This window comes from Rana temporaria, chromosome 3 (genome assembly GCF_905171775.1).
Source record: "Rana temporaria chromosome 3, aRanTem1.1, whole genome shotgun sequence".
In the NCBI taxonomy this organism is placed as follows: Eukaryota; Metazoa; Chordata; class Amphibia; order Anura; family Ranidae; genus Rana; species Rana temporaria.
In genome coordinates, this window is record NC_053491.1 from 16,395,799 (window position 1) to 16,411,580 (window position 15,782).

Here is a 15,782-nt window from a genome sequence, read left to right on the forward strand (position 1 = left end):
GCGCTCAGAGGTGGGTAGGGAGTGGAACCAAGAAATGGTGCTCAGAGGTGGGTAGGGAGTGGAACCAAGGAATGGTGCTCAGAGGTGGGTAGGGGTGGAACCATGGAATTGTGCTTGGAGGAGGGTAGGGGGTGGAACCAACGAATGGTGCTCGGAGATGGGTAGGGGGTGGAACCAACGAATGGTGCTCAGAGGTGGGTTGGGAGTGGAACCAAGAAATGGCGCTCAGAGGTGGGTAGGGAGTGGAACCAAGAAATGGTGCTCAGAGGTGGGTAGGGAGTGGAACCATGGAATGGTGCTCGGAGATGGGTAGGGGTGGAACCAAGGAATGGTTCTCTGAGGTGGGTAGGGGGTGGAACCAACGAATGGTGCTCGGAGATGGGTAGGGGTGGAACCATGGAATGGTGCTCGGAGGTGGGTAGGGGGTGGAACCATGGAATGGTGCTCGGAGGTGGGTAGGATGTGGACACAACAGGTGACTCAGAAGTAGGGAGTTCCTGCACCTATTCTCAGAGAAAAAAAAGCCCTGCTCCTCCTCCTCCTTCCTGATGTTACATGCATGCCCATCGATCACATGGATAATGTCAGTAAACGCCAAATCAATGCCAATCTGGCTTACGTTAAGTATTCTGGATCTAGGTAGCTCCAAGTCAACTGGCCTCAGTCTCCCACAACTGATGATGGGTAAAAATACATTGCAATATGGAATACAATGGAACAAGAAGAATATGAAATATTGGAATACTTCCAGTACCTTGGTATACAGTGCCTTTCAAAAGTATTCATACCCCTTGAAATTTTCCACATTTTGTCATGTTACAACCAAAAACGTAAATGTGTTTTATTGGGATTTTATGTGATAGATCAACACAAAGTGTCACATAATTGTGAAGTGGAAGGAAAATTATAAATGGTTTTCATTTTTTTTACAAATAAATATGTGAAAAGTGTGGGGGGTACATTTGTATGGCGCCCCCCGGAGTCAATACATTGTAGAACCGCCTTTCTCTGCAATTACAGCTGCAAGTCTTTTTGGGGATGTCTCTACCAGCTTTGCACATCTAGAGAGGGACATTTCTGCCCATTCTTCTTTGTAAAATATCTCAAGCTCTGTCAGATTGGATGGAGAGCATCTGTGATCAGCAATTTTCAAGTCTTGCCACAGATTCTCAATGTGATTTAGGTCTGGACTGTGACTGGGACATTCTAACACATGAATATGCTTTGATCTAAACCATTCCATTGTAGCTCTGGCTGTATGTTTAGGGTCGTTGTCCTGCTGGAAGGTGAACCTTAACCCCAGTCTCAAGTCTTTTGCAGACTCTAACAGGTTTTCTTCCAAGATTGTACTGTATTTGTCTCCATCCATCTTCCCATCAAGTCTGACCAGCTTCCCTGTCCCTGCTGAAGAAAAGCATCCCCACCACATGATGCTGCCACCACCATGTTTCACGGTGAGGATGGTGTCTTCAGGGTGATGTGCAGTGTTCGTTTTCCTCCACACATAGCGATTTGCTTTTAGGTGAAAAAGTTCAATTTTGGTCTCATCTGACCAGAGCACCTTCTTCCACATGTTTGCTGTCTCAACCAGGGTTCTGTGGCAATGGTGCCACGCAACATATACAGTGTCACTAAAGCGGGATTTCTACCATGGCACTGCACATTAGTTTGTTCTAGCAAAGTCTCCCCACCCTACAGAGCCCACCCAATCAGACAGTCCTCCCATTACAGAGCCCACCCAATCAGACAGTCCCCCATTACAGAACCCCCCCAATTACACAGTCCTCCGATTACAGAGCCCCCAATCACACAGTCCCCCATCACAGAGCCCACCCAATCACACAGTCCCCCATCACAGAGCCCACCCAATCGCACAGTCCCCCATCACAGAGCCCACCCAATCGCACAGTCCCCCATCACAGAGCCCACCCAATCGCACAGTCCCCCATCACAGAGCCCACCCAATCACACAGTCCCCCATCACAGAGCCCACCCAATCGCACAGTCCCCCATCACAGAGCCCACCCAATCGCACAGTCCCCCATCACAGAGCCCACCCAATCGCAAAGTCCCCCATCACAGAGCCCACCCAATCACAAAGTCCCCCATCACAGAGCCCACCCAATCGCAAAGTCCCCCATCACAGAGCCCACCCAATTGCAAAGTCCCCCATCACAGAGCCCACCCAATCGCAAAGTCCCCCATCACAGAGCCCACCCAATCGCACAGTCCCCAAATAACAGAGCCCACCCAATCACACAGTCCCCCAATCACACAGTCCCCTCATTATAGAGCCCCCAATTACACAGTCCCCCCCCCATCACAGAGCCCACCCAATCACATAGTGCTCCCATTACAGAGCCCACCCAATCATATAGCCCCCCCATTTACAGAGCTCCCCAATCACACAGCCCCCCCGCCCGACAGAGTGTTCCAACTCAAAGTCCCTTCTTCACATCAGAGCCCCACCTTTTGGCTCTAGAAGTGAGGCAAACGACAGGAGAAGAGGGCTAAACAAGGTAGACTTCTGTCTTCTTGTGAATGCTGGGGGTGAGCAGGTAAGAGTTTTGCATTGCCAAGGTGAGGGCGAGCCTGTCACCATCGATGACGCGTCCTGGTTCTAGATCATGTTTGGTTGCTATGATGCTGGCGGTTGGGCTGCCAGCACCATGGCAACGCATGACACAGATCTGGGCAAACTGGGTGTCGCGCTCACAACACCCTTGGGAAACCCAAGGTAGGTGGCACCCTGGTTTAGAAACACTGGTCTGAAAGTATAAGGGTATATTTCATTACCAGATTCTTTACATTCCAGAACAGGGGTATCCAAGGTCCCGATGTCAGTGGGGAAAAAAAACAACGCCCCATCTTTGGTGTCAGTGGTAGGAATTGTGACCTTGCATTGGTGTCATTGGGAGGAATTGTGCCCTTTCATTGGTGTTATTGGGCCCAATTGTTACCGTGTTTCCTCGAAAATAAGACCTACCCCAATAATAAGACCTAGCATGATTCTCGGGGAGGGCTGCAATATAAGCCCTACCCCGAAAATAAGCCCTAGTAAAATTTGTTTAAAAATGTTTTAATCCACCTTGCAGAATGATTGCCAGAGGTCTTCTTTTCTCCTCCTGGCTGACGCCCGCCCCCCCTCTCCAGTGCACAGATGGGCCAATGCCAGTGAGACAGCGGCTTCCCCCCGCCCGATGCCCGCAGCCCCTCCCTCCTCAGCGCACGGAGCAGGCAGATGCCAGCGGGACACCGGCTCCCCCCTCCTCCACTATCCTCCCACCCGATGCCCGCGCCCCCCCCCAGTGCACGGAGCGGGCCGACGCCAGCGGGGATTCTGGAGCAGAGAAGAAGAGCCCAAGGAGACCATGCGACCGCCAGGTCAGCTGCAAGAAAGGTATTGCCCACAAAACAATCACAAAAGGAGACACGCTGCACCCCACATCGGCACAATTCCTAAAAATGTAATTGCATAATTCTATAAGGATGGATTTTAAGATGCTTTTTAGGTCCTGACCTGACAGGGAGGGGGAGCGGGGAGAAGACAGGGGACACAGGAAATTGATAAATGACACAGCAGAAGCACTATGCAATCTATTATACTTTAAAGGAAAGGGATTTTTTTTTTAGGGTTACAACCTTTTTTAAGATCATTGTACATACCGTAAATAAATAAGACATCCCCCGAAAATAAGCCCTAGTGTGTTTTAGGTTGCCAAAATTAATATAAGACCCAGGCTTATTTTCGGAGGAAACACGGTAGTGCCATTGGGAGGAATTGGGCCCCATCATTGGTATCATTTTGTCCAATTGTTGGTGTCATTAGGAGGAACTGTGCCCCATTGTTGGTGCCTCATCATTGGTGTAATTGTATCCCATCATTGGTGTAATTGGGAAGAAACTGTGCCCCATCAATGGTGTCATTGAGCCCAATTGTTGGTGTCATTTGGAGGAATTATGCCTCTTCATTGGGGTCGGTGGGAAGGTATGCCCCATTGTTGGTGCCTCATCATTGGTGTAATTGTATCCCATCATTGGTGTAATTGGGAAGAAACTGTGCCCCATCAATGGTGTCATTGAGCCCAATTGTTGGTGTCATTGGGAGGAGTTATGCCTCTTCATTGGGGTCGGTGGGGGGAAGGTATGCCCCATTGTTGGTATCAGTGGATAAAATAGTGCCCCAAGGGCCGGATAAAAGCAAGCAAAGGACTGCATCTAGAAAAACAAATATGGCCTTTTTTCTAGATGTTTCTATACGGTTATAAACTCTGGGGGCCAGATCCAGAGAGAATTGGATCGGCGCAGCGTATCAGAGATACGCTACGCCGCCGTACCTTATCTGGCGGATCTTCGAATCCTCAAAGAATTTGCGCCTTAACCACTTACCCCCCAGGCCATATTGCTGCCCAAAGACCAGAGTACTTTTTGCGATTCGGGACTGCGTCGCTTTAACAGACAATTGCGCGGTCGTGCGACGTGGCTCCCAAACAAAATTGGCGTCCTTTTTTTCCCACAAATAGAGCTTTCTTTTGGTGGTATTTGATCACCTCTGCGGTTTTTAGTTTTTGCGCTATAAACAAAAATAGAGCGCCAATTTTGAAAAAAATGAATATTTTTTACATTTTGCTATAATAAATATCCCCCAAAAATATATAAAAAAACATTTTTTTTCCTCAGTTTAGGCTGATACGTTTTCTTCTACATATTTTTCGAAAAAAAAAAATCGCAATAAGCGTTTATTGATTGGTTTGCGCAAAAGTTATAGCGTTTACAAAATAGGGGGTATTTTTATGTCATTTTTATTATATTTTTTTTACTAGTAATGGCGGCGATCAGCGTTTTTTTTTTCGGTATTGCGACATTATGGCGGACACTTCGGACACTTTTGACACATTTTTGGGACCATTGGCATTTTTATAGCGATCAGTGCTATAAAAATGCATTGGATTACTATAAAAATGCCACTGGCAGTGAAGGGGTTAACACTAGGGGGCGGGGAAGGGGTTAAGTAGGCCTGGGTGTGTTCTTACTGTGGGGGGGGGTGGCCTCACTAGGGGAAACACTGATCCTCGGTTCATACATTGTATGAACAGAAAATCAGCATTTCTCCCGCTGACAGGACCGGGAGCTGTATGTTTACACACACAGCTCCCGGTCCCCGCTCTGTACCGAGCGATCGCGTGTGCCCGGCGGCGATCGCGCCCGCCGGGCACACGCACGGGAGTCGGGGGCGAGCGGGGGGCCCCCTAGTGGCGGCTGGGAGAGAGCACGTCATATTACGTGCTCTCGCCCAGCAGAGCCACCTTGTGGACGTATATCGACGGTGCGCGGTCGGCAAGTGGTTAAGTTATGGCGGCGTAGTGTATTTCTGGCGGCGGAATTCAAATCGGCGGGTAGGGGGCGCGATTCATTTAAATGAAGCGCGTCCCCGCGCCGATTGAACTGCGCATGCTCCGTTTTGAAATTTCCTGCCGTGCTTTGCGCGAAATGACGTCGCAACTACGTAATTTTTTAACTTAGACGTGAGTTACGTCCACCCCTATTCACGGACGACTTACGCAAAAAAAAAAATTCAAATTTCGACGCGGAAACGACGGCCATACTTAACATGGCAAGTCTATCTATACGCCGCAAAATACCAGCTTTAACCATACACCGGAAAAAGCCGACTACAGACGATGTTAGAAAATGCGACGGCCGCACGTAGGTTCGTGGATCGTCGTAAGTCGCTAATTTGCATACCCGACGCGGAAAACTACGCAAACTCCACCCAGCGGGAGCGCCGAAGTATTGCATCTAAGATCCGAAGGCGTACGAAGCCGTACCCCTGTCGGATCTTACTCAAATGCCGTCGTATCTTGGTTTGAGGATTCAAACTAAAGATACGACGCGGGAAATTTGAAAAGTACACCGGCGTATCAGTAGATACGCCGGCGTACTCGCTCTGTGGATCTGGCCCTGGGAAATCTTTTATTTTTTGCATATGCCTGTGGGCTATATTCATGTTTACGATATCACTGGCATATACCAGAGTAGAGCAGCTCAGAGCCAATTACGTCCACGGGAGTCACTCTGCACGCTGCGCCTTGGATTTCCAGGCAGGGGAAACACGCCGGAATTTACATTAAATGGGCTCAACCGAGCGTGAGCTTTCCAACCGGTGACATCACCCATTGTTCTTGTACAGACTCTACAAGCCAGCTATTATCACCATGGCGAGGTCTCCGCTACACGGAAAACATCGCAGATCCTCCCATACACTCTACACGCCGACAGGCCAAAGGTGCCTCTGAAAGTTTCCAGTACAGCAGCTTTAGGAACACAAACCATATGCAAATCACAGCGACCCCTAACAACCAATCAGATGACAGTTTACTGTAAACAGATCCATTAGGAAGTGAAATAGTTCCCTCAAGTTCCTGCACTTTGTACAGAATGGCAATACTTTCCAGAAAAGCAGTGGCAGCTGGTGGTTTTTGTTTTTGTTTTTGGGGGGGGGGCAAACAACCACCCCCCTGCGGCATCTCAAACACTCCCACACACCCCTTGTTGTCTGCTGGTCCACCGACACTTACCCCATCTAGGCGGCAGGCACATCGGCAGCAGCAGGGATCGGGCATCGACGGGCACATCGGGGGGATCTGGCATCGACGGGCACATCGGGCATTGGCGGATATCGGGCAGTGATGGGCACATGGGGCAGCGGCAGGGATCAGGGCATCGGTGGGCACATCAGGCAGTGATCAGCAGGCACATGGGGCAGTGGTGGGGATCGGGCAGTGGTGGGCACATGGGGCAGCGGCAGGGATCAGGGCAGCAGCGGGCACATCAAGTAGTGGTGGTGATCGGCAGGCACATCAGTAAGCGGTGGGGATCGGGCAGTGGTGGCAAACAACCCCCCCCGCGGCATCTCAAACACTCCCACACACCCCTTGTTGTCTGCTGGTCCACCGACACTTACCCCATCTAGGCGGCAGGCACATCGGCAGCAGCAGGGATTGGGCAGTGATGCGCACACCAGGCAGCAGCAGGGATCGGGCATCGACGGGCACATCGGGGGGGATCTGGCATCGACGGGCACATCGGGCTTTGGCAGATATCGGGCAGTGATGGGCACATGGGGCAGCGGCAGGGATCAGGGCATCGGCGGGCACATCAGGCAGTGATCGGCAGGCACATGGGGCAGTGGTGGGGATTGGGCAGTGGTGGGCACATGGGACAGCGGCAGGGATCAGGGCATCGGCGGGCACATCAAGTAGTGGCAGTGATCATCATGCACGGTGATCGTCAGGCACATCAGTAAGCGGTGGGGATCGGGCAGTGGTGGGCACATGGGGCAGGGATCAGGGCATTGGCAGGCACATTGGGCAGCGGCGGGGATTGGGCTATCAGCGGGCATCGGCTCCTGTGCAGGGCCGGCGCTAGCGCAAGGCAACATGGGTACTTGACTTACGGCGCCAGGGAAAATTGACCAGTCCGCAACGGTGTCAGTCGCCCGCCCGATCATCGAGATAGTAGAGCAGGCGAGGGCAAAACGGCCCTCCAGCTGTTTTGAAACTACAAGTCCCATGAGACATTGCAAGACCCTGACAATCACAGGCATGACTCCTAGGGGCAGAGGCATGATGGGATTTGTAGTTCCACCACACCTGGAGGGCCGAGATTGCCCACCCCTGTAGTAGAGTGTGTCTGTGGGCTGCCGCTGCGGGCGGCAAAATGCACCTTTGCCTGAGTTGGCAAATACCCTTGCACCGGCCTTGCTCCTGTGTCTTCTCCTCCTCGTTTCCACCGTGCGTCTCCTCCCCTCCTCCTAGGCCTCCAATAGGATCGCCTGTCCTTTCAGCCAATCGGGTGACAGGTAATCGGCTGGGAGGAGGATCAGTGTTGCAACAGCAAATATTAATTCGCTGTTGAAACTAAACTGGGTGGGCTCCAGGCGCAATGCTCTGCGCCCCGAGCCCACCCTATTTTAAAGCCAATTAGAGCCTCTGGCTCTCAGTCCATCCCTAATTACCACTAAGCCGCTGCGTTGCCCATATACATACCAACCAATCACATATCACCATTCAGCAGATCGGGTGGATTTATGAACGCTGATCTGGCATTGGTTGGAATGGGTCAGTGCTCCTCCAAAAATAAAGACATTCTAATGAGAGGACAGACGGCCAACCAAATCCAGAACTCAACCCAAATGGATTTATTTCAGGTACTTCTATTTGTCGCAGCGCTTCACATATATATTGTACAGTCACATCAGTCTCTGCCAAGGAGCTTACAATCTAAGGTCCCCAACTCACATTTATACATATTAGACAGAAGCCAAATAGCCTTCAAGCATGTGTGGGAGAAACCCAAAGTCCCTGGAGGAAACCCGCACAGCGAGAACATGCAAACTCTAGGCAGGGTGTGCCATGGTTGGGATTCAAAACTATGCCCCTAGTGTAGCCAGGCAGAAGTGCTCAGCCATCTGCTTTTACTGTCCCCTGGCAGCCAATCAGGGCTGGTGTAAGGATTTTTGACACCCTAGGCGAAATCTAATTTTTCTTCCCCTTGGCTCCACCCCCTTTCCCCTGTAAATCCCACCTTTTTAACGAAGCGCTGATCAACTGCAGCCCCACCAGCGCTCATCAAATGCAGCCCCACCAGCGCCCATCAAATGCAGCCCCACCAGCGCCCATCAAATGCAGCCCCGCCAGCGCCCATCAAATGCAGCCCCGCCAGCGCCCATCAAATCCAGCCCCGCCAGCGCCCATCAAATCCAGCCCCGCCAGCGCCCATCAAATCCAGCCCCGCCAGCGCCCATCAAATGCAGCCTCGCCAGTGCCCATCAAATGCAGCCTCGCCAGCGCTCCTTCAAATGCAGCCTCGCCAGCGCCCATCAAATGCAGCCCCACCAGCGCCCATCAAATGCAGCCTCACCAGCGCCCATCAAATGCAGCCTCACCAGCGCCCATCAAATGCAGCCTCACCAGCGCCCATCAAATGCAGCCTCACCCGCGCCCATCAAATGCAGCCTCACCAGCGCCCATCAAATGCAGCCTCACCAGCGCCCATTACATGTAGCCTCACCAGGACCCATCAAATGCAGCCTACCCATCCTCCACCACTGTGCCTCTGACACTATGTGTGAATGGAACGGCGGCTGCCTTCTGATGCTGAAACGTAGTTGTTAGTAGCAGAAAGAAGAGAGTAGGAACACCAGTGGCCGGACGCCCTAGGCAACTGCCTAGTTTGCCTAGTGGTAGCACCGGCCCTGCTGCCAATGTGAAAGTCCCCTAAAAAACAAGGCATGGATTGTGAGCAGATCGCACTGATTGGCAATGGAAAAAAAAAAAGAGCAAGCACAACGCATGGGCGCACCAATGCACAGGATAAACAGGAGGCCAGCACAGGAGACCCTTCACATGTTCCAGGAAGTGCGGGGAAAAGTGCACGATAAAACGCAGCGCGGCATGCCAACACCAACGCACATGCTGGGGTATGAACGGACCCTCAGACCTGATTAAGATCAAATTCGATCGGACTGAATTGATCAGCCAAGGGATGGAAATGTATCAATCATGTATCGGTCTGCAGCACTGGGATGTTTTGCTCGTGACTTCGATCGTATTTCGGTCGACCAGAATTTAGGATCGCATGCTAAAAACAGAGGTGTGATCGATAAGTTATAACTTCCAACTATTGATTGAAATGCACTTCCCCCAGTGTGTGATATATCGATCGAATAACACCGATCAGCCATAATAGTATGACCACCCACCTAATATTCAGCAGGTCCCCTTTTGCCACCAAAGCAGCCCTGACCCACCAAGGTGTGGACTCCACTAGACCCAAGCATCACTCGCCAGCTTGCCTTCTTCCCATCCTGATGCCACCTCTTCCCCAGGGAGGTGACACACATGCACCCAGCCGACCACATGATACATCAGACCAGGCCACCTTCTTCCATTGCTCCGTGGTCCAGTTCTGATGCCCACGTGCCCTTTGTAGGTACTTTTGGCTGTGGACACGGGCCGGCATTGGCACCCTGACCGGTACACGGTGCCCAATACACAACAAACTGCGATGCTCTGCCTGTTCTGACACCTTTCTATCAGAACCAGCAAAAGCGTCTTCAGGAATCTGAGCGCCATTAGCTCTTTTATTGGATTGGACTACACAGGCCCTCCCCACCTCCACCAATGAGCCTTGACTGCCCATAACCCGCTCACCGCTTTGCCCATATTTCTTCCTTCCACCACTGCCGACGGGAACATCCCACAAGAGCTGCAGTTATGGAGTTCCCCTGACCCAGCCATCTAGACCAGTGGGCACCATACTGTGGCCCTTTGCTTGCATCTATCCGGCCTTTGGGGCACTATTCCTCCCACTGACACCAATGATGGGACACTATTCCTCCCACTGACACCAATGATGGGACACTATTCCTCCCACTGACACCAATGATGGGACACTATTCCTCCCACTGACACCAATGATGGGACACTATTCCTCCCACTGACACCAATGATGGGACACTATTCCTCCCACTGACACCAATGATGGGACACTATTCCTCCCACTGACACCAATGATGGGACACTATTCCTCCCACTGACACCAATGATGGGACACTATTCCTCCCACTGACACCAATGATGAGGCACTATTCCTCCCACTGACACCAATGATGGGACACTATTCCTCCCACTGACACCAATGATGGGACACTATTCCTCCCACTGAAACCAATGATGGGACACTATTCCTCCCACTGACACCAATGATGGGACACTATTCCTCCCACTGACACCAATGATGTGGCACTATTCCTCCCACTGACACCAATGATGGGACACTATTCCTCCCACTGAAACCAATGATGGGACACTATTCCTCCCACTGAAACCAATGATGTGGCACTATTCCTCCCACTGACACCAATGATGGGACACTATTCCTCCCACTGAAACCAATGATGGGACACTATTCCTCCCACTGAAACCAATGATGGGACACTATTCCTCCCACTGACACCAATGATGGGACACTATTCCTCCCACTGACACCAATGATGGGGCACTATTCCTCCCACTGAAACCAATGATGGGACACTATTCCTCCCACTGAAACCAATGATGGGACACTATTCCTCCCACTGACACCAATGATGGGGCACAATTCCATCCCACTGACACAAATGACGGGGCACTATTCCTCCCGATGACACCAATGATGGGACACTATTCCTCCCACTGAAACCAATGATGGGGCACTATTCCTCCCACTGACACCAATGATGGGACACTATTCCTTCCACTGACACCAATGATGGGACACTATTCCTACCACTGATACCAATGATGGGACACTATTCCTCCCACTGACACCAATGATGGGACACTATTCCTCCCACTGACACCAATGATGGGGCACTATTCCTCCCACTGAAACCAATGATGGGACACTATTCCTCCCACTGAAACCAATGATGGGACACTATTCCTCCCACTGACACCAATGATGGGGCACAATTCCATCCCACTGACACAAATGACGGGGCACTATTCCTCCCGATGACACCAATGATGGGACACTATTCCTCCCACTGAAACCAATGATGGGGCACTATTCCTCCCACTGACACCAATGATGGGACACTATTCCTTCCACTGACACCAATGATGGGACACTATTCCTACCACTGATACCAATGATGGGACACTATTCCTCCCACTGACACCAATGATGGGACACTATTCCTACCACTGACACCAATGATGGGACACTGTTCCTACCACTGATACCAATGATGGGGCACTATTTCACACACTTATATTAGCAATAGAACACTTTTCCTTACACTGACACCAATGATCGGGCAAGATTCCTCCCACTAATACCAATAAAGTGGCTCTTTTTCTCCCATTGACACCAATGATGGGGCACAGTGGCGGTGCGTCCAAAAAGGGCGCAGGAGCGCCGCCCCCTCTCTCCTGGCACCGCTCTATCACAATAGATAGATCATGCAATGGATGAATCTATCTATGGTCGCTGCCGACACCCCTTATTTAGGTGTCCGGACCCTTTTCGGGCGCCGGGCACCTGAATTACAGTGGCAGGGGTGTTTTTTTTTTGGAAGAACCTGATTAGAGCCGTAGGCCATAGGCTCTAATAGGCACGCAAAAAAAGGTGATCAGCGGGCGCCGCGCTGGGCGTTCGCTGTTCACTCAGCCGTGTGTTGGCAAAGCGAAGGAATTCGCTTTGCTAACACTGAACCGCCTCTCAGCCAATCAGGTTGCTGGGTCTGTTACTGGTCACTTGATTGGCTGAAACATCAGGAGTGGCGGTCTCTTTTTCTGAAACATCAGGCGATGTGATTGGACGCCCGAGAGAGGATGGAAGAAGACATGGAGGATGTGCAGGAGACTGCCGCGAGACAGGCAAGTGCCAGGCAGCATCTGATGGGGCACAGTAGTGGCAGTTGATTGGCACACTGGTGGCATTTGATGGGGCACAGTGGCGGCAATTGATGGGGGCACAGTGGCGGCAATTGATGGGGGCACAGTGGCGGCAATTGATGGGGGCACAGTGGCGGCAATTGATGGGGGCACAGTGGCGGCAATTGATGGGGGCACAGTGGCGGCAATTGATGGGGGCACAGTGGCGGCAATTGATGGGGGCACAGTGGCGGCAATTGATGGGGGCACAGTGGCGGCAATTGATGGGGGCACAGTGGCGGCAATTGATGGGGGCACAGTGTCGGCATTTGATGGGGGCACAGTGTCAGCAATTGATGGGGGCACAGTGTCAGCAATTGATGGGGGCACAGTGTCAGCAATTGATGGGGGCACAGTGTCAGCAATTGATGGGGGCACAGTGTCAGCAATTGATGGGGGCACAGTGTCAGCAATTGATGGGGGCACAGTGTCAGCAATTGATGGGGGCACAGTGTCAGCAATTGATGGGGGCACAGTGTCAGCAATTGATGGCACAACGGTGGCAATTTATGGGTACAGTGGCTGCATTTGATGGGCACAGTAACCATGTTTGAAGAGGGGGTTCAGTTTGTTTGCACACCCCCCAAAAAATTTGAGCACCAGCTGCCACTGATGGGGCACTATTTCTCCCACTGACACCAAAAATGTGGCACAATTCTTTTTTTTTTACTCCCAGTGGTCCCAGTCCCCCCCACCCCCTAAAGTCTAAAGAACTGCCCCTTTGTTTAGAACGTTTGAAGACCCCCTAACCGAGACATTACAACTTGGCTCTTATCAAAGTCCCTCGCGTAGTTACGCTTGACCATTTTTGTTCTGCTTTTCAACACATCAACTTCAGGGACAACATGTTCACTTGCTGCCCAATATATGCCCACCCCCGCTTTCAGGTGCCAGTGTAAAAAGATAATCAATGTTATTCACTTTCCCCGACAGCGGTCATAACGTAGTGGCAGATCGGTGCAGATCGATTATCCCTATCGATCATTTACCAAAGCGTGAACGGCCACCATGAGGGCTTCTGACTAAAACGAGTTGACTCAACGACGGTGAGAAAGGATGTTCAGATGAACGATTTTTCCTACGATTGACAATCTAATTGTGTATGGCCAGCTTGGTGTCACCTATGAAGCAGATGACCCCGGTGATGAGGACAGATGTGACCATCAGATGTGCTGGAAGCCCCCCCATAGAGCTGCCCTGTGCTGGGAGCCCCCCCATAGAGATGCCCTGTGCTGGGAGCCCCCCCAAAGAGCTGCCCTGTGCTGGGAGCCCCCCCCCCATAGAGATGCCCTGTGCTGGGAGCCCCCCCATAGAGATGCCCTGCGCTGGAAGCCCCCCCATAGAGATGCCCTGTGCTGGGAGCCCCCCCATAGAGCTGCCCTGTGCTGGAAGCCCCCCCATAGAGATGCCCTGTGCTGGAAGCCCCCCCATAGAGCTGCCCTGTGCTGGGAGCCCCCCCATAGAGCTGCCCTGTGCTGGAAGCCCCCCCCCCCCCATAGAGCTGCCCTGTGCTGGGAGCCCCACCATAGAGATGCCCTGTGCTGGAAGCCCCCCCATAGAGATGCCCTGTGCTGGAAGCCCCCCCCCATAAAGCTGCCCTGTGCTGGAAGCCCCCCATAGAGCTGCCCTGTGCTGGAAGCCCCCCATAGAGCTGCCCTGTGCTGGAAGCCCCCCCCATAGAGCTGCCCTGTGCTGGGAGCCCCCCCATAGAGCTGCCCTGTGCTGGAAGCCCCCATAGAGATGCCCTGTGCTGGGAGCCCCCCCATAGAGATGCCCTGTGCTGGAAGCCCCCCCATAGAGCTGATGTCCCCTGGTGGGCTCAGCCCTTCCTGTCATTGTTCCTATACGATCTCTATGACAGGGACAGCATGCAACCCCCCCATACTTCCCGATCCCAGGGACAACCACCGATCTGATCACCCCCAGACATAGGAAGCCCCCCCAGGTGCACGCTGCTCCCCATAGACAACTCATTTCTACAGCAACACAATCCGACCCCCCCTCCCCTCCCCAGGCATGCATCGGCCGACTTACAGATCTCATCATCGCACAGCAATGCGCTCTCCATCGTGCGGCTCAGCTCAGCCTCATCTCTCCCTCCCGGTGTCAGCCCTTCCCCGGCCAGTCTGCTCCCTCCAGGGGGCGAGCGGAGGCAGTGCGCAGGAGCCTGTGACGTCACGGGAGGGGCCGCGGAGGGGGGAGGGAGGAGAGGATGGGGGGCGGTACAATCCCCATAGAAGAGACAATGTGCAGAAGAGATTGTTACATTTTATTTATATACAAAGTATCCAAAGAATTGTAACAAATAAATACAGATTATTATTTCTACATGACACTGGGGTAGGGCTGCGCACTCTTACGGAGGAGCAGCGTTCCGTTTTTACGCTACGCCTCCGGAAATTACTTGCGCTACGCTTCATTCACGAAGCAGTAGCTCCGTAATTTGCGGGGGCGTTCCGTAAAAGTGGCCGGCGTAAGCGTGCGTAATTTAAATGATCCCGTAGGGGGCGTGGATCATTTAAATTAGGCGCGTTCACCGCGCCGAACGTAGTGCGCATGCTCCGTCGGGAAACTTTCCCGACGTGCATTGCGGTAAATGACGTCGCAAGGACGTCATTTGCTTCAACGTGAACGTAAATGGCGTCCAGCGCCATTCACGATTCACTTACGCAAACTACGTCATTTTCAAAAATCGCGACGCGGGAACGACGGGTATACTTAGCTTTGGCTGCGCCTGCTAATAGCAGGAGCAGCCTTACGCAGAAACCGACGAACGCAAACGACGTAAAATTCGACCGCCGGGCGCGCGTACGGTTGTGAATCGGCGCGAGTATGCAATTTGCATACTCTACGCTGACCACTACGGGAACGCCACCTAGCGGCCAGTGTAAGAATGCAGCCTACGATACGACGGCGTAAGAGACTTATGCCAGTCGTATCTTAGGCTGCAGTCGGCGTATCGAGCTTCCTGAATAGAGAAACTTGATACGCTGGCGCTACTTAGCAATTACGCTGCGTATCTATGGATACGCAGGCGTAATTGCTACCTGAATCTGGGGCACTATATACAATTTAGGAGCATTCTTCCCGCATCCCACTGATCACCAATGTAAGGGACATTCTTCCCACTGATCACCAATGTAAGGGACATTCTTCTCACTGACCACCAATGTAAGGAACATTCTTCCCACTGATCACCAATGTAAGGGACATTCTTCCCACTGATCACCAATGTAAGGGACATTCTTCTCACTGACCACCAATGTAAGGAACATTCTTCTCACTGATCACCAATGTAAG

At 52.1% G+C, this 15,782-nt stretch overlaps 1 protein-coding gene across 1 annotated transcript in view; it reads right to left on the reverse strand.

Moving 5' to 3' along the window:
• ANKDD1A (ankyrin repeat and death domain containing 1A) overlaps positions 1–14,635 on the reverse strand; it is a 104,521-nt gene extending 89,886 nt beyond the window's left edge. The window contains exon 1 of the mRNA XM_040342310.1: positions 14,517–14,635. Coding sequence (XP_040198244.1) covers positions 14,517–14,550 — 34 coding nt within the window. The 5' untranslated portion in view covers positions 14,551–14,635. The remainder of the gene's footprint in view (positions 1–14,516) is intronic.
• Positions 14,636–15,782: the final 1,147 nt, after the last annotated feature.